General features: G+C 46.7%; 1 protein-coding gene across 5 annotated transcripts in view; it reads left to right on the forward strand.

The window, feature by feature from the left end:
* The window catches only part of Dpp10 (Dipeptidyl peptidase 10), a 788,027-nt gene that overhangs the window by 373,699 nt on the left and 393,179 nt on the right, over positions 1–21,149 (forward strand). For 2 of the 5 annotated variants that reach the window (XM_071671390.1, XM_071671391.1), the window contains exon 1: positions 13,431–14,013. The exons of 1 other annotated variant lie outside the window; for it this stretch is intronic. In XM_071671390.1, coding sequence (XP_071527491.1) covers positions 13,942–14,013 — 72 coding nt within the window. In that variant the 5' untranslated portion in view covers positions 13,431–13,941. Of the gene's footprint in view, positions 1–13,430; positions 14,014–21,149 lie in introns of those variants that run through there. 2 more of the 5 variants (XM_071671392.1, XM_071671393.1) reach the window with 1 other exon arrangement.

The raw sequence follows: 21,149 nt of genomic DNA on the forward strand, positions 1-21,149 counted from the left end.
AAATGTATATGTATATATATATATATATATATATATATATATATATATATATATATATATATATATACACATATATATATATATATATATATATATATATATATATATATATATATATATATATATATATATATATATATATATATATGTTTAATCTGTTTATGGATGGGGTTGTTAGGGAGGTGAATGCAAGAGTTTTGGAAAGAGGGGCAAGTATGAAGTCTGTTGTGGATGAGAGAGCTTGGGAAGTGTGTCAGTTGTTGTTCGCTGATGATACAGCGCTGGTGGCTGATTCATGTGAGAAACTGCAGAAGCTTGTGACAGTTTGGTAAAGTGTGTGAAAGAAGAAAGTTAAGAGTAAATGTGAATAAGAGCAAGGTTATTAGGTACTGTAGAGTTGAAGGTCAAGTCAATTGGGAGGTAAGTTTGAATGGAGAAAAACTGGCGGAAGTAAAGTGTTTTAGATATCTGGGAGTGGATCTGGCAGCGGATGGAACCATGGAAGCGGAAGATATATATATATATATATATATATATATATATATATCCCTGGGGATAGGGGAGAATGAATACTTCCCACGTATTCCCTGCTTGTCGTAGAAGGCGACTAAGAGGGGAGAGAGCGGGAGGCTGGAAATCCTCCCCTCTCGTTTTTTGATTTTCCAAAAGAGGAACAGAGAAGGGGGCTAAGTGAGGATATTCCCTCAAAGGCTCAGTCCTCTGTTCTTATCGGTACCTCGCTAAAGCGGGAAATGGCGAACAGTATAAGAAAGAAAAAAAGAATATATATATATATATATTTATATATATATATATATATATATATATATATATATATATATATATATATATATATATATATATATATATATATATATTTCAACATATACATACACATCCACAGACATACACATATATGCACATGTACATATTCATATTTGCTTGCCTTCATCCGTTCTAGGCGCTACCCCACCCCACAGGAAACAGTGTGTTTGTGTGTGTGTGTGTGTGTGTGTGTGTGTGTGTTTGTTTATGGGACTCCTGCTGTAGGCTACACCGCAAATGAAGTCTTCTGGAGTAAGGCTGTATTATTGGGAGTACAGTCTCATAAAAGAATTTCTTGCTCCAAAGAAGCCCATGATTTTCCTGCTACTGGAAATGGCGCATCCTTTGGGTTGCGGGGAGTTCCTGGAAGGATCCCCGGGGTAGCACCATGATCCTGTCTTGGAAAAGAGTCATTTACATTGTCCACAAGGATATCATTTCCGACATCTTTACTCTCTTCCGCACATTCTCATCTATCGTTCATACCTCGCATCTGACAACATTTGTGGGACGCCACCTTAACACATACCTGTTTTCGCCTCCTAGATAGTGTCCCATGTCCACACACTCCTCAGTGCTCCCAAAACCTTTGCCCCCTCACCCACCCAGTGACACCTGCTTCTATGGTCCCATTCGCTGCCGTGTCCATTCCCAGGCATCTAAAGATAAACCACTTCCTCCAAGTTTTCACTATTCAAACTCACACCTCAACTAACCTGTGTCTTTGCATTGCTAAACCCAATAACCTTGCTTTTATACTCATTTCCTCTCACTTTTCTCCCTTCACACACTCTCTCAAACCCAGTCACCAGCATCTGCAGTTTCTCACTCAAATCGGTCATCAGGTAACACCAAGAAATACCTACCTCTCTCTAAGACCCTTGCATTTACCTTCCTCACCACCCATCCATGAACAAATTAAATAGCAATAGTGACATCACACATCCCTGCCGCAGACCCACCTGGAACCTTTCACTCTCTTCTCTTCCTACTCGCACACAACCCTTACAAACCAACCTTCATGAATATTCCATTGTATGTAATAGCCTTCCTCCCACACCATACATACATTCGTAACATCTTCCATAAAGCACCTCTGTCAACCCGAACATATGCTTTTTCTTGATCAATGAATGTCACATACAGATCCTTCTTTTTTTTCTCAAAGTATTTCTTACACACATTCTTCAAACAAATTCCTGATCCACACGTCCTCAACCACTCCCGAAACCACACTGTTCCTCCCTAGTCTGATGCTCTGTGAATGCCAGTACCCTCTCAGTTATCGCTCTTTCATACAACTTGCCAGGCACACTCAGCAAACTTATACTCCTGTAATTAGAACACACCTTTGTTCCCTTTGCCTTCATACAGTGGCACTATCCGTGTATTCCGCTAATCCTCAGGCACCTCACTGTGATCGATACACGCACTGGAAATCCTCACTGACATGTCAACAACACAGTCACACTCCTTCTTAAAAAATTCAACCTCAGTACCATCCACTCCAGCCGCCTTGCCAACATCTCATTTCTTGCAAGGCTTTCATCATCTCTTCTCTCTTCACTGAATCACTTGTCATGACTCTCTCACATCTCTTACCACCCCGATCCAAACACCCTTACATCTGCCAGCCTGCCATCAAGCACATTCAACAGTCCTTCAGAATACTCACTCCATCTCCTCTTTACCTCATCACTGCTTGTTGCCACAACATATGCCTCCTTCCCCGACGTTCCCATATGTTTGTTTTTCTCACACTATTAATCTCTGTCTAAAACATATTCTCCCTAAATTTTGCTGATGCTCGCTTACCTTAATTCTCATTTGCTCCTTTTCAGCCCCTGCACCTTCCTCTCTGCCTCCGCCGCTTTATTTGGTATCCCAATCACACTTGCAGTCCTTCTCTGTACACACCACCCATACACTTCTTCTGTCTTTCACTAACAACTCTACTTCGTCGTCCCACCGCTCACAACCCTTTCGCCTACCCACGATCCAGTTTCGTGTACTAGCAGAAACCTCTATCGCACATGCCAGCACTTGTCTCCGTAAATATCTCGTGTTCTTCACCCCCCCCCCCCCCCCATAGCTTCGTTCATTCTCACATTTTGATATTTTACACTTGATCACACAAATCTATTTCCCAAGATCACCTACTTTCACCAACGTCTTCTCTCACATGTATAATTTCCTCTTTTCCGAAAACCTCTACAGATCTTCACCCTCGCCTCTACCAGACATTCCACTAGCTGCCCCTCTCAGCACATACACATCCAAAAGTCTGCCTTTTGCCCGCCTGTCAATCAATACGTAATCCAGTAATACCCGCAGACCATATTTCTTTCTTGCCCACGTATGCTTAAGTATGCCCTTCATTTAGAACTAGATATTCCCAATCACCTGTCCTTTTTCAGCACACAACCTCACAAGCTGTTCACAAATCGTATTCACGATACTATATACCCCACATACCCCAGTTATACCCTCAACCGCCATATTATTCACTTTCGCTTTAATTCACGTATTAATACCCGATGTCTTACATCAAAACTGCATACGCACTCAACTGTCCCCAATGCACTCACCTCTCCATCATTTTTCTTGTGGCCAGGTGCATAAGCAGTATTAATCGCTTAACTCTAATAATCCACTTACAATTTTTTACCCATATCAGTATGGAGATCACTTCTTCCTTCCTTCATTCTTACACAAATTGTCTGAACTCCTCCTTCGGTAGTACTGCTACTCCTTCCTTAGCTCTTGCGTTTACACTAAACACTAACTGTACTCCTAAGACATTCCCATACCATTCTTTCCCCTTAATCTTAAACCTTGTTTTACTCTGCGCTTAAACATCTAGGGTTCATCCTACGTACATGCCACCTGTCTCTCCTTCTCATCTTGGTTACATCCACACACATTCGGGTTAACACTCCTCTCGTGGCTCCCTCTGTTCCATCTTTTGGGAATTGAAATACAGAAAGGGGAGGATTTCCAGTCCCCCCTCTCTACAACGCGCAGGGAATGCGCAGTGTGTGTGTGTGTGTGTGTGTGTGTGTGTGTGTGTGTGTGTGTGTGTATGCGCGCGCGCGCGCGTGCTTGATCGCCGTTTCCTGCATTAGCGAGGTAGCGCCAGGAACAGACGAAAAAAGGCCGCATCTACTCACATATATTCTCTAACTGTGATGTGCGATGCATCGAAACCACAGCTCCATATCCACAACCAAGTCCCAAGCGCCTTTCCATGGTTTACCCGGATGCTTTACATGCTCTGGTTCATCTTTTGACAGCATATTTACCCCCCGGTATAACACATCATTCCAATTTACTCAACCCCGTGCGAGCCTATTACCCTCCTGCATGTTCAGCCCCCAGTGGCTCAAATTTTTTTTCACTCTATCCTTTCATCTTGAATTCGGTCTCCCCGTTCACCTTGTTCCCACCACTTCTGACACATATGTCCTCTTTGTCAACCTTTCCTCACTCATTCTCTCCATATGTTCCAACCATTTCAGCACAACCTTTTCAGCGCTCTCAACCACACTCTTTTCATTACCACACATCTCTCTTACCATTCTAATTTCTTACTCTTATCAAACCACCTCACACCACATATTGACCTCAGATATTTAATTACCAACACCACCAACCTCCTCCGTGTAGTCTTATCTATAGCCCATGCCTCACATCCATGTAATGATGTTGGATCTACTATACTTTCAAACATACCCATTTTTGCCCTCGCAGATAACGATCTCTTTCCATACATTCTTCAGTGTTTCAGAACTTCTCCCCCCTTCCTCTCCCCTCCCCACCACTTACCAACCCTTTGACTCACTTCTGCTTCCCTGATTACATTCGCTACCATGTCTACTTCCAGGTATCTAAAACGATGTGGTACACCGGGGTTGGCGTGCTTTCAGTGGATTGAACCAGGGCATGTAAAGCGTCTGGGGTAAACCATGGAAAGTTTTGTGGGGCCTGGATGTGGAAAGGGAGCTGTGGTTTCGGTGCATTATACATGACAGCTAGAGACTGAGTGTGAACGAATGCGACCTTTGTTGCCTTTTCCTAATGCTACCTCCCGCGCATGCCGGGGGAGGGGGTTGTCATTTCATGTTGTGGCGGGGTGACGACGGGAATGAATAAAGGCAGCATGTATGAATTATGTACATGTGTATATATGTATATGTCTGTGTATGTATATATATATATATATATATATATATATATATATATATATATATATATATATATATATATATATATATATATATATATATATGTATACGTTGAAATGTATAGGTATGTATATGTGTGTGTGTGGACGTGTATGTATACACATGTGTATGTGGATGGGTTGGGCCATTCTTTTGTCTGTTTCCTTGCGCTACCTCGCTAACGCGGGAGACAGCGACAAAGTATAATAAATAGAATGATATATATATATATATATATATATATATATATATATATATATATATATATATATATATATATATATGTTTATATCATTTATTTATTTATTGTACTTTGTCGCTGTCTCCCGCGTTTGGGAGGTAGCGCAAGGAAACAGACGAAAGAATGGCCCAACCCATCCACATACACATATACATAAACGCCCACACACGCACATATACACACATATACATTGCAACGTATACATGCATATGCATGCACAGATATATTGATATATACACACGTAAATATTCATACATGCTGCCTTCATCCATTCCCATCGCCACCCCGACACACATGAAATGGCACCCCTCTCCACACGCGCGCGCGGGGGGAATCGCAAGGAAAAGACAACAAAGGCCACATTCGTTCACACTCAGTATCTAGCTGTCATGTGTAATGCACCGAAACCACAGCTCCCTTTCCACATCCAGGCATCACAAAACTTTTCATGGTTTACCAAAGATGCTTCACACGCCCTGGTTAAATCCATTAACATCACGTCGACCCCGGTATACCACATCGTTCCAATTCACGCCATCCTTCCACCTCTAATTTGGTTTCCCACATCTCCTCGTTCCCTCCACCTCTGACACATATATCCTCTTTGTCAATCTTTCCTCACTCATTCTCTCCATGTGACCAAACCATTTCAATACACCCTCCTCTGCTCTCTCAACCTCATTCGTTTTATTATTGGTATTGCAGTGGAATTTATTAAAAAGGGGGGTGACTGTATTGTTGACTGGTTGGTAAGGTTATTTAATGTATGTATGACTCATGGTGAGGTGCCTGAGGATTGGCGGAATGCGTGCATAGTGCCATTGTACAAAGGCAAAGGGGATAAGAGTGAGTGCTCAAATTACAGAGGTATAAGTTTGTTGAGTATTCCTGGTAAATTATATGGGAGGGTATTGATTGAGAGGGTGAAGGCATGTACAGAGCATCAGATTGGGGAAGAGCAGTGTGGTTTCAGAAGTGGTAGAGGATGTGTGGATCAGGTGTTTGCTTTGAAGAATGTATGTGAGAAATACTTAGAAAAGCAAATGGATTTGTATGTAGCATTTATGGATTTGGAGAAGGCATATGATAGAGTTGATAGAGATGCTCTGTGGAAGGTATTAAGAATATATGGTGTGGGAGGCAAGTTGTTAGAAGCAGTGAAAAGTTTTTATCGAGGATGTAAGGCATGTGTACGTGTAGGAAGAGAGGAAAGTGATTGGTTCTCAGTGAATGTAGGTTTGCGGCAGGGGTGTGTGATGTCTCCATGGTTCTTTAATTTGTTTATGGATGGGGTTGTTAGGGAGGTGAATGCAAGAGTTTTGGAAAGAGGGGCAAGTATGAAGTCTGTTGGGGATGAAAGAGCTTGGGAAGTGAGTCAGTTGTTGTTCGCTGATGATACAGCGCTGGTGGCTGATTCATGTGAGAAACTGCAGAAGCTGGTGACTGAGTTTGGTAAAGTGTGTGAAAGAAGAAAGTTAAGAGTAAATGTGAATAAGAGCAAGGTTATTAGGAACAGTAGGGTTGAGGGTCAAGTCAATTGGGAGGTGAGTTTGAATGGAGAAAAACTGGAGGAAGTGAAGTGTTTTAGATATCTGGGAGTGGATCTGGCAGCGGATGGAACCATGGAAGCGGAAGTGGATCATAGGGTGGGGGAGGGGGCGAAAATTCTGGGAGCCTTGAAGAATGTGTGGAAGTCGAGAACATTATCTCGGAAAGCAAAAATGGGTATGTTTGAAGGAATAGTGGTTCCAACAATGTTGTATGGTTGCGAGGCGTGGGCTATGGATAGAGTTGTGCGCAGGAGGATGGATGTGCTGGAAATGAGATGTTTGAGGACAATGTGTGGTGTGAGGTGGTTTGATCGAGTAAGTAACGTAAGGGTAAGAGAGATGTGTGGAAATAAAAAGAGCGTGGTTGAGAGAGCAGAAGAGGGTGTTTTGAAATGGTTTGGGCACATTGAGAGGATGAGTGAGGAAAGATTGACCAAGAGGATATATGTGTCGGAGGTGGAGGGAACGGGGAGAAGAGGGAGACCAAATTGGAGGTGGAAAGATGGAGTGAAAAAGATTTTGTGTGATCGGGGCCTGAACATGCAGGAGGGTGAAAGGAGGGCAAGGAATAGAGTGAATTGGATCGATGTGGTATACCGGGGTTGACGTGCTGTCAGTGGATTGAATCAAGGCATGTGAAGCGTCTGGGGTAAACCATGGAAAGCTGTGTAGGTATGTATATTTGCGTGTGTGGACGTATGTATATACATGTGTATGTGGGTGGGTTGGGCCATTTCTTTCGTCTGTTTCCTTGCGCTACCTCGCAAACGCGGGAGACAGCGACAAAGCAAAAAAAAAAAAAAAAAGAAAAAAAAAGAAAAAAAAAAAATATATATATATATATATATATATATATATATATATATATATATATATATATATATATATATATATCCCTGGGGATAGGGGAGAAAGAATACTTCCCACGTATTCCCTGCGTGTCGTAGAAGGCGACTAAAAGGGAAGGGAGCGGGGGGCTGGAAATCCTCCCCTCTCGTTTTTTTTTTAATTTTCCAAAAGAAGGAACAGAGAAGGGGGCCAGGTGAGGATATTCCCTCAAAGGCCCAGTCCTCTGTTCTTAACGCTACCTCGCTATCGCGGGAAATGGCGAATAGTATGAAAAAAAAAAAAAAATATATATGTATATATATATATATATATATATATATATATATATATATATATATATATATATATATATATACATATATATACATATATATACATATATATACATATATATACATATATATACATATATATATATATATATATATATATATATATATATATATATATATATATATATACAGCAGGCTCTGCTTGCAAGAGGTTACACAGCGAATGAAAAGGCACCCTTACAGAGACTGTATCATGCGGTGTGCAGTCTCGTTATATGACATCACTTCAAAGGAGTCGTCATTTCCCTGCTGCTGTTCAGAGTTACTAGATCTTTTAAACAGAGTTCTGGGTAACACCAGGACTCTTTCATAGATACTGATGTAAGTATATTCATAATGAATATTATCTCCACCAGACCCCACCCTCCAACAATCTATCTCCACCAGACCTCACCCTCCAACTATCTCCACCAGGCCCACCCTCCAACCATCTCCACCAGACCCCACCCTCCAACCATCTTCACCATTACCCACCCTCCAACCATCTCCACCATACTCCACCCTCCAACCACCTCCACCACACACCACCCTCCAACCATCTCCACAAGACCCGACCCTCCAACCATCTCCACCAGACCCCACCCTTCAACCATCTCCACAAGGTTCCACCCTTCAACCATCTCCACCATACCCCACCCTCCAACCATCTCCACCAGAACCCACCCTCCAACCATCTCCACCAGACCCCACCCTCCAACCATCTGTCTCCACCAGACCTCACCCTCCAACTATCTCCACCAGGCCCACCCTCAACCATCTCCACCAGACCCCACCCTCCAACCATCTCCACCAGACCCCATCCTCCAGCCATCTCCACCAGACCCTCCCTCCAACCATCTCCACCAGACCCCACCCTCCAACCATCTCCACCAGACCCCATCCTCCAGCCATCTCCACCAGACCCCACCCTCCAACCATCTCCATCAGACCCCATCCTTCGGCCATCTCCACCAGACCCCACCCTCCAGCCATCTCCACCAGCACCCACCTTCCAACTATCTCCACCAGGCCCCACCCTCCAGTCACCTCCACCAGACCTCACCCTCCAACCATCTCCACCAGACCCCACCCTCCAGTCATCTCCGCCAGACCTCACCCTCCAACCACCTCCATCAGACTCCACCCTCCAACCATCTCCAACAGGCCCCACCTTCCAACCATCTATCTCCACCAGACCTCACCCTCCAACCATCTCCAAGAGGCCCCACCCTCCAACCATCTCCACCAGGCCCCACCCTCCAACCATCTCCACCAGACCCCACCCTCCAACCATCAACACCAGACCCCACCCTCCAGCCATCTCCACCAGACCCCACCCTCCAACCATCTCCAAGAGGCCCCACCCTCCAGCCATCTCCGCCAGACCCCACCCTCCAACCATCTCCACCAAACCCCACCCTCCAACCATCATCACCAGGCCCCACCCTCCAGCCATCTCCACCAGACCCCACCCTCCAACCATCTCCACCAGACCTCACCCTCCAACCATCTCCACCAGACCCCACCCTCCAACCATCTCCACCAAACCCCACCCTCCAACCATCATCACCAGACCCCACCCTCCAGCCATCTCCACCAGTCTCCACCCTCCAACCATCTCCACCAGAACCCACCCTCCAACCATATCCACCAGCACCCACACTCCAACCATCTCCACCAGACCCCACCCTCCAACCATCTCCACCAAACCCCACTCTCCAACCATCATCACCAGGCCCCACCCTCCAACCATCTCCACCAGACCCCACCCTCCAACCATCTCCACCAGACCTCACCCTCCAACCATCTCCACCAGACCCCACCCTCCAACCATCTCCACCAAACCCCAACCCTCCAACCATCATCACCAGACCCCACCCTCCAGCCATCTCCACCAGTCTCCACCCTCCAACCATCTCCACCAGACCCCACCCTCCAACCATCTCCACCAGACCTCACACTCCAACCATCTCCACCAGACCCCACCCTCCAACCATCTCCACCAGACCCCTGCCCCAACCATCTCCACCAGACCCCACCCTCCAACCATATCCACCAGACCCCTCCCCCAACCATCTCCACCAGACCCCATCCTCCAACCATCTCCACCAGACCCCACCCTCCAACCATCTCCACCAGACCCCACCTTCCACCCATCTCCACCAGACCCCACCCTCCAACCAGCTATCTCCACCAGACCTCACCCTCCAACCATCTCCACCAGACCCCACCCTCCAACCATCTCCAACAGGCCCCACCCTCCAGCCATCTCCACCAGACCCCACCCTCCAACCATCTCCAACAGGCCCCACCCTCCAACCATCTCCAACAGGCCCCACTCTCCAAACATTTCCACCAGGCCCCTCCCTCCAACCATCTCCACCAGGCCCCACCCTCCTACCGTCTCCACCAGGTCCCACCCTCCTACCGTCTCCACCAGACCCCACCCTCCAACCATCTCCACCAGGCCCCACCCTCCAACCATCTCCAACAGGCCCCACCCTCCAACCATCTCCCTCAGACCCCACCCTCCAACCATCTCCAACAGGCCCCACTCTCCAACCATCTCCACCAGGCCCCTCCCTCCAACCATCTCCACCAGACCCCACCCTCCAACCATATCCACCAGACCCCTCCCCCAACCATCTCCACCAGACCCCATCCTCCAACCATCTCCACCAGACCCCACCCTTCAACCATCTCCACCAGGCCCCACCCTCCAACCATCTCCACCAGGCCCCACCCTCCAACCATCTCCACCAGACCGCTCCCTCCAGCCATCAACACCAGACCCCACCCTCCAACCATCTCCACCAGACCCCATCCTCCACCCATCTCCACCAGACCCCACCCTCCAACCATCTCCACCAGACCCCACCCTCCAACCATCTCCACCAGACCCCATCCTCCACCCATCTCCACCAGGACCCCATCGTTTCCAGCCTTCCTTGAGGCAGAGACCCCGGTACCCTCTCTGCCAGACGATGACCCTCACTCATCTTACTCATTAAAATGAGGCGACGTGCTGCTTGTTACTGTGACAGATGAGGCTCCCCTTGAGAGTTCCTTACCCCGCAGGAAGCGGGTGCCGGGTGTATGTTGTTTACTGCACCTGGTGAGGATGGTTTCCGAGGTCTTCCCCCCTCCCTCCTTCCCTCCACAGCTAAGTCTGGACTTTACCTTACTTTACCTTTATCTGGCCATGGTTTTGGAGGTCTTCTCAAACCCCACCCTCCCCCACAGCTGGGTCTTGACCTTACCTTACTTTACCTTTATCTGGCCATGGTTTTGGAGGTCTTCTCAAACCCCACCCTCCCCACAGCTGGGTCTTGACCTTACCTTACTTTACCTTTATCTGGCCATGGTTTTGGAGGTCTTCTCAAACCCCACCCTCCCCACAGCTGGGTCTTGACCTTACCTTACTTTACCTTTATCTGGCCATGGTTTTGGAGGTCTTCTCAAACCCCACCCTCCCCACAGCTGGGTCTGGACCTTATCTTACTCTACCTTTATCTCTTTATCTGACGATGGTTTCGGAGGTCTTCATACCCGCCACCCTCCCCACAACTGGGTCTGGGACCTTATCTTACTTTTACGTTTATCTGACGATGGTTTCGGAGGTCTTCCCTTCCCCATACGACGCCCTTCGACAATCCTGTCGTGTTGCTCTGCCCTGCCAGGCTGTTGTCGGGGCTGCCGCCCTTAGGCCAACGTGTGCCGCACATCCTGTACGGTGGGGTGCACCTTGTACGTCCTCGTGCAGGTCGTCCTTGAAGCTACCCACTCAACAGTCCATGGTGGTTTTAATTGCTGTGTGACGCAAGTTTTCCTTTATTGTACTTATTCCACCTCCCGATTTAACTGGTAGCATTCCAGGAGTTCCGCACAGGCCAAGCTGTCGAAATGGAACTGTTTTCCAGGGCAGACTGGAAAACATGCCTTCCAGGATGTACCAGGTGTAAAATAATGCATATGTTTACTGCGTCGCTATACAGACAGTACAGCTTCACTGCTCTAAGCGGGTCCCATTAGGTTTTTTGCGGTATAGATACTGGCGGGGAGGGAAATATATTTCGTGACTATCTAACCGTGCAGTGTCGCTTCCCCAGGAGGAAGGATGTTAGCACACGATGGTATTTTGGTCGCGAGTATGTGAGTGCCCTGAAGAGCGACATCATTAGTTTTATCTCGCTTGTCTTGAAGGTCCGTAAAATCCAGCCGGCCATATTTTTTTCTTTTAAAGAGGCAACTGTTGCTTTGTTATGTTGGCTGCGGGTCTTCAGATATTACCGCTCCGAGGGCTTTTACGCTCCTCTCCCCAGTCATGACGCTCTTCCTTTCTGTCCGATGCTCTCCAGTTTTTTATTAACATAATTTTACGTGCCTTAGAATGGTAAGAGCATGTTGTTATCAGAGACCCAACGTGAGATGTTGTTTCACAGTGTCTTGTGATGATGATGATGATGATGATGATGATGATGATGATGGAGTCTTCCATGTCTACTTCTGTAATAACTGGAAAGGATGACATGATAACTTTGGCCCGTGTTTGCATCTCTGTCAGGCAGGGGCAGGAGAGGCAGCTGAGGTGTACAGATACCTTCCCCTGAGGGACCAGAGCTTATTACCTGGGAAGGCTTTGCAAATTCTTCGAGGTACCACAATGTGTTATGATGTGGTAGTGAAGCAGTAGTGTATCCATCTTCCCACTTATCCACTTACTATAACCACATTTACCACTTTGTGGTGTTTGACACTGTCGTCACATATATCAGAGACATTTGCAGATATCTGTTTTGTGACATAGCTTTTAATTTGTTGTCCAGCGTGTCTGTAGTTTACTGTAGTACTACGTTCAGGCAACTGAAAGACATGATCTTTCATGACGGGCGCCAGGTTGTCCCGGGTTATGTATGTTGCATTATGTCTATCATCTCATACCTGAAGTCGGTAGATATTTTGGAACTTCTTTGCCTCCTCCTTCAAGAAGTGGGGGTTATGAGCCGGAATCAGACTTTCTGTGATTATCTCACGGTCGAGGGAATGGACTTAGTGAGGATGGGAGTGTAGTGTGTGTGTGGTGAACCTGGTGAGGGTAGTACATGGGAGGAACTGGTAACAGAAGACCTGATAGTTTATCTGCTGGAGGATCCTACAGTCCATGGAGACTGGCTCATAAAGCAGAAGACTCCAAAGTGTTTGTTGTGGGTCTGGGGAGGATCTGAATGCAGGCTGTGTGCTGGAACACTTCTCTTCCCTGTTTTTCTTCCCTACCATGATCTACAAACTATATGCCCCTCACATTCATTCTCTCTCTCATCGTTATATACTTTTAGTCACGTGTCTTTTCCTGTCCAACACGGGTTTCAGGATGTTGTCTCGCCTACACTGTGCATTACCCAAACACTTGCTGACGTCTGTTTCAGAATCGATCCACACTGTTGTTGCTTTTCAGACCCAGGATACACTGCATGATGTGCCTGGCCTTAACCGAGCAGACGTTATCCAAATAACAGTTCCTCGCTGAAATGTGGGACTTAACGGTTTATCGTGTACACAGCCTATCCAGCTTTACTGAGGTAGAACTGGCCAATATTCAGTCCTTGTGCAGTCTGCCAAATCGTGTCTTGACACACAACACGTGAACTCCGCATAAAAATCGAGTTTATTAAAAGGTGAAGCGGCGCCGCTCGACGGCCATCCTGGAAAAGAAAACCTGCGGGAAAACATCAGCGAAAGAAATACGAAAACAAAACAGATTACAAGGAAGGGAAAAGTAATAAGACACAGAGCAAACCACAGACCAGAGCAGAGAAAACTGACGAAGGCAATTGCCAGTGGCAGACTTAGGCAAAGTCGGTAGATAAAGGGAACAGAGCCAGAGGAGATTACCACGGACACATAAAGTTCCGGCAGCCGAACCCGGGAACCGGGAGACCAGCATGACTGCCGGGTCCGAGGTGAAGACCACCAAGAAGGATCGCAGGAAGTCTGTCCACGCCACCATGGAGGAGGTGAGTCACGGGAGGGGTAAGGTGGGGAGGCCATGGGTCACGGGAGTCTCTAGAGAACTCATGGGTCACGGGGTTAAGGGGTCACAAGGGTCAGGGGACTCATGGGTCAATAGAGAGAGAGAGAGAGAGAGAGAGAGAGAGAGAGAGAGAGAGAGAGAGAGAGAGAGAGAGTCTATGTCTTTCACCCGCCAGTGGAGCTGGGTGCCAGTTGGCCATCACGGGGATTGCTGCCTGTCGTGTGACTGAAACTGTCATACGGTGATTGTGTCTTCCATGTTGGTGGGGTCAGGCCATGCGCCTGGGTGCAGAATGATGACCATGATGATGATGATGATGATGATGATGATAGTATTGATCATTTCCATGTAATTCTGGTGTTTCTTATCACGCCCATCGACCTGACTCCAGCCTGTAACCACTGTTCCATCATCCTAACCCCAGCCAGTTCCCTCCTATTCTATCATCCTAACCCCAGCCAGTTCCCTCCTATTCCATCATCCTAACCCCAGCCAGTTCCCTCCTATTCTATCATCCTAACCCCAGCCAGTTCCCTCCTATTCTATCATCCTAACCCCAGCCAGTTCCCTCCTATTCCATCATCCTAACCCCAGCCAGTTCCCTCCTATTCTATCATCCTAACCCCAGCCAGTTCCCTCCTATTCCATCATCCTAACCCCAGCCAGTTCCCTCCTATTCTATCATCCTAACCCCAGCCAGTTCCCTCCTATTCTATCATCCTAACCCCAGCCAGTTCCCTCCTATTCCATCATCCTAACCCCAGCCAGTTCCCTCCTATTCTATCATCCTGACCCCAGCAGGTCTCCCTCTGACATCCCGCTCTTCCGGTGTACAGCCAGAGCTCAGAATATCCACCCTCAGTCGCCTTGTCCTCTGGCCGTCACGTTGAGATGACTCCCTCACATTTCCCCACCACACCCCAGGCTAGAGTGACCTACTGACACGCTTCACGTTCACATTTGCTTTTACGATTATTGTTGAATGTCTCATCCGGGCGGCCGTCTGCCTCCGTCCAGTCCACTAAACATCCTTCTCAAGAACCTGGCATGTCTGGATGTCCTCTCACCGTGCAGTCATATCATCACAGTGAGAATCTAACGTCGCCAGCACATTTGCTTCCCGCCTTGGTTAGCATATGCTTTCAGCTTCATTTTCCCGCACAGACGAGGCCAAATTCCCCTCACAATCTCCTCCAGTGTCTCCAGTTTTACCACTGCAGCATCTGTACACAGCATCGTCATGTTGTACTCCCGGAATATCCCTCTGTTTCTGATTGTCTCCAACCTGAAGTGCTTCCTATGGTCTTCATGACTCCATTCACAGATGGACGACCCACTAAGGAGGCATCATGTCCCATGGCTGCTTTGCCATCTCATTCCCACCATAATTTTATCCTCTCAATAGAATACGTGTTTGAATATATATATATATATATATATATATATATATATATATATATATATATATATATATATATATATATATATATATATATATATATATCCCTGGGGATAGGGGATTAAGAATACTTCCCACGTATTCCCTGCGTGTCGTAGAAGGCGACTAAAAGGGGAGGGAGCGGGAGGCTGGAAATCCTCCCCTCTCGTTTTTTTTTTAATTTTCCAAAAGAAGGAACAGAGGGGGGCCAGGTGAGGATATTCCACAAAGGCCCAGTCCTCTGTTCTTAACGCTACCTCGCTAACGCGGGAAATAGCGAATAGTTTAAAAGAAAGAAATATATATATATATATATATATATATATATATATATATATATATATATATATATATATATATATATATATATATATATTTATATATATATATATATATATATATATATATATATATATATATATATATATATATATATATATATATATAGTATAGTATAAGTCAGATGGAATCATAGGGTCGGGGAGGGGACGAAAATTCTGGGAGCCTTGAAGGTGTGGAAGTCGAGAGCATTATCTCGGAAAGCAAAAATGGGTATGTTTGAAGGAATACAACCATACAACATTGTTCCAACAATGTTGTATGGTTGCGAGGCGTGGGCTATGGATAGAGTTGTGCGCAGGAGGGTGGATGTGATGGAAATGAGATGTTTGAGGATAATATGTGGTGTGAGGTGGTTTGATCGAGTGAGTAATGATAGGGTAAGAGAGATGTGTGGTAATAAAAAGAGCGTGGTTGAAAGAGCAGAAGAGGGTGTTTTGAAATGGTTTGGTCACATGGAGAGAATGAGTTAGAAAAGATTGACAAAGAGGATATATGTGTCAGAGGTGTAGGGAACGAGATGTGGGAGACCAAATTGGAGGTGGAAAGATGGAGTGAAAAAGATTTTGAGTGATCGGGGCCTGAACATGCAGGAGGGTGAAAGGCGTGCAAGGAAAATGGAACGATGTGGTATACCGGGGTCGACGTGCTGTCAATGGATTGAACTAGGGCATTTGAGGCGTCTGGGGTAAACCATGGAAAGTTGTGTGGGGCCTGGATGTGGAAAGGGAGATGTGGTTTCGGTGCATTATTACATGACAGCTAGAGACTGAGTATGAAGGAATGTGGCCTTTGTTGTCTTTTCCTAGCGCTACCTCGCACAGATGAGGGGGGAGGGGGTAGTTATTTCAAGTGTGGCGAGGTGGCGATGGGAATGAATAAAGGCAGACTATGAATTATGTACATGTGTATATATGTATATGTCTGTGTATATATATATATATATATATATATATATATATATATATATATATATATATATATATGTATGCGTTGAGATGTATAGGTATGTATATTTGCGTGTGTGGACGTGTATTTGTATACATGTGTATATGGGTGGGTTGGGCCATTCTTTCGTCTGTTTCCTTGCGCTACCTCGCTAACGCGGGAGACAGCGACAAAGCAAAATAAATAAAAAAATAAATAAATAAATAATAATATGTGTGTGTGTGTGTAAGGAAAATATCACAATTGAGCGCATGATCATGTATATTCATTTTTGTCCACGGGGAAAATGAAACACGACAAGTTCCCAAGTGCACTTTCGTGTAATAATCACATCATCAGGGGAGATACAAGAGAGAAATATAACAGTTAGTTGATATTCAACGAAGAGACGTAGTTAAGACGTCATTTGCTAAACAATCGCTACCCGAATGTAGGTCGGGTACGTTCAAGCCAGGCAACAAGCGTATCATAAGATTTATTATGTGGGCAAAAAGAGAACTGTTTACAATTTAATCAACAGTAAAGCTATCCAATTTGTATAGACCTTCAGAAATGTTAATGTTACAATTCTTTGTGTATTTAATGACTGAAGATTCCATGATATTTCTCGTGGTACTGGAGTTAGAATTAATAACTGAGATGGCATTACTCCAGTCAGTACAGTGATCATAGTTTTTAACATGATTGAACAAGGCAATTGATTCTTGTCCAGTTCTTATACTATATATAGTATATATATATATATATATATATATATATATATATATATATATATATATATATATATATAGTATAAGTCAGACGCGTGCCTCGAGTCCACGTAATACGGACTGGGATACATGCATACACCTCACGACCACCGTGGCTGAAATGATACCTGTAGTATAGAAAGGGGGAAGCAGATGGAAAGCGATGGTACAAGAGAATTGATGATGGAAGAGGTAATAAGGTGGAAGGATTTAGATTCCACCCTAGTTAACAGAGGCGGAAGAAGAGCCACCTTAGATGTGTGAGCACTAATGGGGTGAAGCCCCTGTGGATGTGGAATAGCTGCTCACGAGAAGCGCCACAGCAGCACCTGTATAGCTTTAGAAGGGCAGATGTCGCAATGTTCATCATGCCGGATGTACGAGAGAGAGAGTGGAGGATATGGTCGTACCCAGCACGCTTGTATTATTTCAGGGTTGAATTGCGATAGTTTGCAACTACTATGAAAATAACTGAGTGTTAGAACGAGACATGCGGAGAGGCTTTTACGCTGTTGAATCTAAACATATTACTGGTTTCTTACACCGAATTAAGAGGACAGACGTTCAGTACGAGAAAAAGAACGAGTATCAGGGTTGAGGAGGGAAAAGAAAGTGAGTTGAAGTATGTGGAAAGGAGTGGTCATTATGAGAGTCAGTAAGGTTAGAGGACTAGGAAGGGTCATCCTTGGAGAGAGGAAAGAGGCAAGGCGACAGGAGGGAACCCGGAGGGACACCACTGTTGATGACACCATCCAGATCCACTCCGCCATTCATTACGATAGAACGACCAGAAAGAATACACACCCCACGTATGTCCCCCACAAGCCTACATGTCCTGCCCAAACCCCCTCACATATTTCTCCCCCTACACCCCTCACACACGTCCCTCTCACACCCTCAAGACATTCATTGGGATGAGGACGGGATTAGAGCCTGATCGCGGTGGCTGGTGGGCAAGAAGTCTGTAGCATTGGTTGGGTTGGATCCTCCGCTGGGACGGCAGCCATGGGCAGCGGGTGATGACCCTCCGAGGTAGTTGAGGTTACGTTCAAACTGCTTCCTTCAGATGATGTCCTCCAGAGCATTGCTCTCCTGAATAGATACCCGCCATGCTTCCTCATTCGAATTTTGGTCATATACCCATGAGCAGGGGTTGATGATGACCGTTTGAGCGAGGTGGTACGACTCTGAAGGGCGACGCTATGACTCGCAGGTTTGGTGATGATCTGCTGATCTTTTACACCTGACCCGTGAGGGTCAGATGAGAGGCCAGGTTATCATACCAAAGGGTTCGTTACGTCTTGCTGAGTCACACCATCACTCAGCTCCAGCCAGTTGAGCGCCTCACAGCTCGAGATGTGCCACGTCTGTCACTAGTTCCTTCTCTGACCTGGATGGTTGTAGGAGGAGTTCGGTGGTGACTTCCGGAAGGAGGGTTCAGGGGAGGTTGTGCACCGCCCATCTGTATATACTGGTTGTATCTGTATATACTGGTTGTAAAATGAAACAGGCAAACAAGAACAAACACAAAAAACATGTGTGTATAGACACACACACACACACACACACACACACACACACACACACACACACACACACGGGGTAACACGAGCGTCAAACAGTAGTGATTCACTTCACCTCTCCCTGGCCACTGGTGACCCCGAGAACAACATCCGAAATAAGTCGAGGTGTATACATATGATGACCCCACACACGTAGCTGTGTGTACCCCCCCCCCACACATGGCTGTGTTCCCCACACATGTCTGTGTCTTCCCCCATACTTGGCTGTGTCTACCCCCCCTCCCTTACCTCACTTTTTGTTACCTTGTCTGTTCTTGTACTTTGAAGATCAACTTTTCTAAAATTAAATGACAATGGTAATATGTTTGTGTATGCTGGGGTATTCTAATGTACCGAAGGATGGGGGTCTGGTTGGTTGAGATCCACAAATACATACAGGGGTACGGCTTTTACGAGAAACCCCCATGCTAGGTGTTGCTCTAAAGAAAACGGGATACATGTTTTGCTTGCCAATGATATGAGAGTTAAGGCAGGTTTCTCCATTAACCTGGACCTTAAGGGATTACGTCCTGTGGCCAGGGTTCAGATCTCTCTGAGGGAGAGCCAGGGTCCAGCTCTTTCCCTGGGACAGTCAGTCATGGTCCAGCTCTCCCTGGGACAGTCAGTCAGGGTCCAGCTCTTTCCCTGGGACAGTCAGTCATGGTCCAGCTCTCCCTGGGACAGTCAGTCATGGTCCAGCTCTCCCTGGGACAGTCAGTCAGGGTCCAGCTCTTTCCCTGGGACAGTCAGTCATGGTCCAGCTCTTTCCCTGGGACAGTCAGTCAGGGTCCAGCTCTTTCCCTGGGACAGTCAGTCATGGTCCAGCTCTTTCCCTGGGACAGTCAGTCAGGGTCCAGCTCTTTCCCTGGGACAGTCAGTCAGGGTCCAGCTCTTTCCCTGGGACAGTCAGTCAGGGTCCAGCTCTTTCCCTGGGACAGTCAGTCAGGGTCCAGCTCTCCCCTCCTCCTGTAAGACCCGGATATTAACTGGATTTATTTCAAGAGAGATTAGGTGCTGTGCGGATTTACTTCACAGCGACGGAGGATTACACGGATTTATTTGGCCAAGATATGGCCATCAGCCGGATGTATTTCCCGGACGTATGGCTGCTCGTGGCCTGGTATAGAAGGAGGATGTATTGCCTTCATCTCCATCACTCACGGCCGTGCTACACTTGAATACGGCGGTGCCACCCTTGAATACGGCAACGTTGCGACCCTTGAATACGGCGTTGCAGACCTTGAACACGACGGCGGTACGATCCTTGAATACGGCGGTTCGACCCTTGAATACGGCGGTTCGACCCTTGAATACGGCGGTTCGACCCTTGAATACGGCGGTGCGGACCTTGAACACGGCGAAGGTGCGACCCTTGAATACGGCGGTGTGACCCTTGAACACGACGGCGGTGCGATCCTTGAATACGACGGTGCGACCCTTGAATACGGCGGTGCGGAACTTGAACACAACGGTGCGACCCTTGAATACGGCGGTGCGACGCTTGAACACGACGGCGGTGCGACTCTTGAATACGACCCTTGGGTATGAAGGCCTGGGTTTTGAACCTGACTCTTACTTGTAAGGGTCAGGTCTATAGTCATATCATTATCATCATGGCCAAAGGTCGTATACCATTGTTCTCAAGGGTCGTTCCTTCGTGCTCAAGTTTTGTACCGTTGTGCTCAAGGGTCGTGCCGTCGTGTTCAAGGGTCCTACCGTCGTGTTCAAGGGTCCTACCGTTGTCCTCATGGATCGTACCTTCGTGCCCTGTGGTCGTACCGTCGTGCTCTATGGTCGAACCGTCGTGCCCTGTGGCCGTACCGTCGTGCTCTATGGTCGTACCATCGTGCTCAAGGGTCGTACTGTTGTCCTCAAGAATGGTACCGTCGTGCCCTGTGGTCGTACCGTCGTGCTCTATGGTCGTACCGTCGTGCTCAAGGGCCGTACCGTTGTCCTCAAGGATCGTACCGTCGTGCCCTGTGGTCGCACCGTCGTGCCCTGTGGCCGTACCGTCGTGCTCTATGGTCGTACCATCGTGCTCAAGGGTCGTACTGTTGTCCTCAAGGATCGTACCGTCGTGCCC

Source organism: Panulirus ornatus, chromosome 16, assembly GCF_036320965.1.
Source record: "Panulirus ornatus isolate Po-2019 chromosome 16, ASM3632096v1, whole genome shotgun sequence".
Lineage (NCBI taxonomy): Eukaryota > Metazoa > Arthropoda > Malacostraca > Decapoda > Palinuridae > Panulirus > Panulirus ornatus.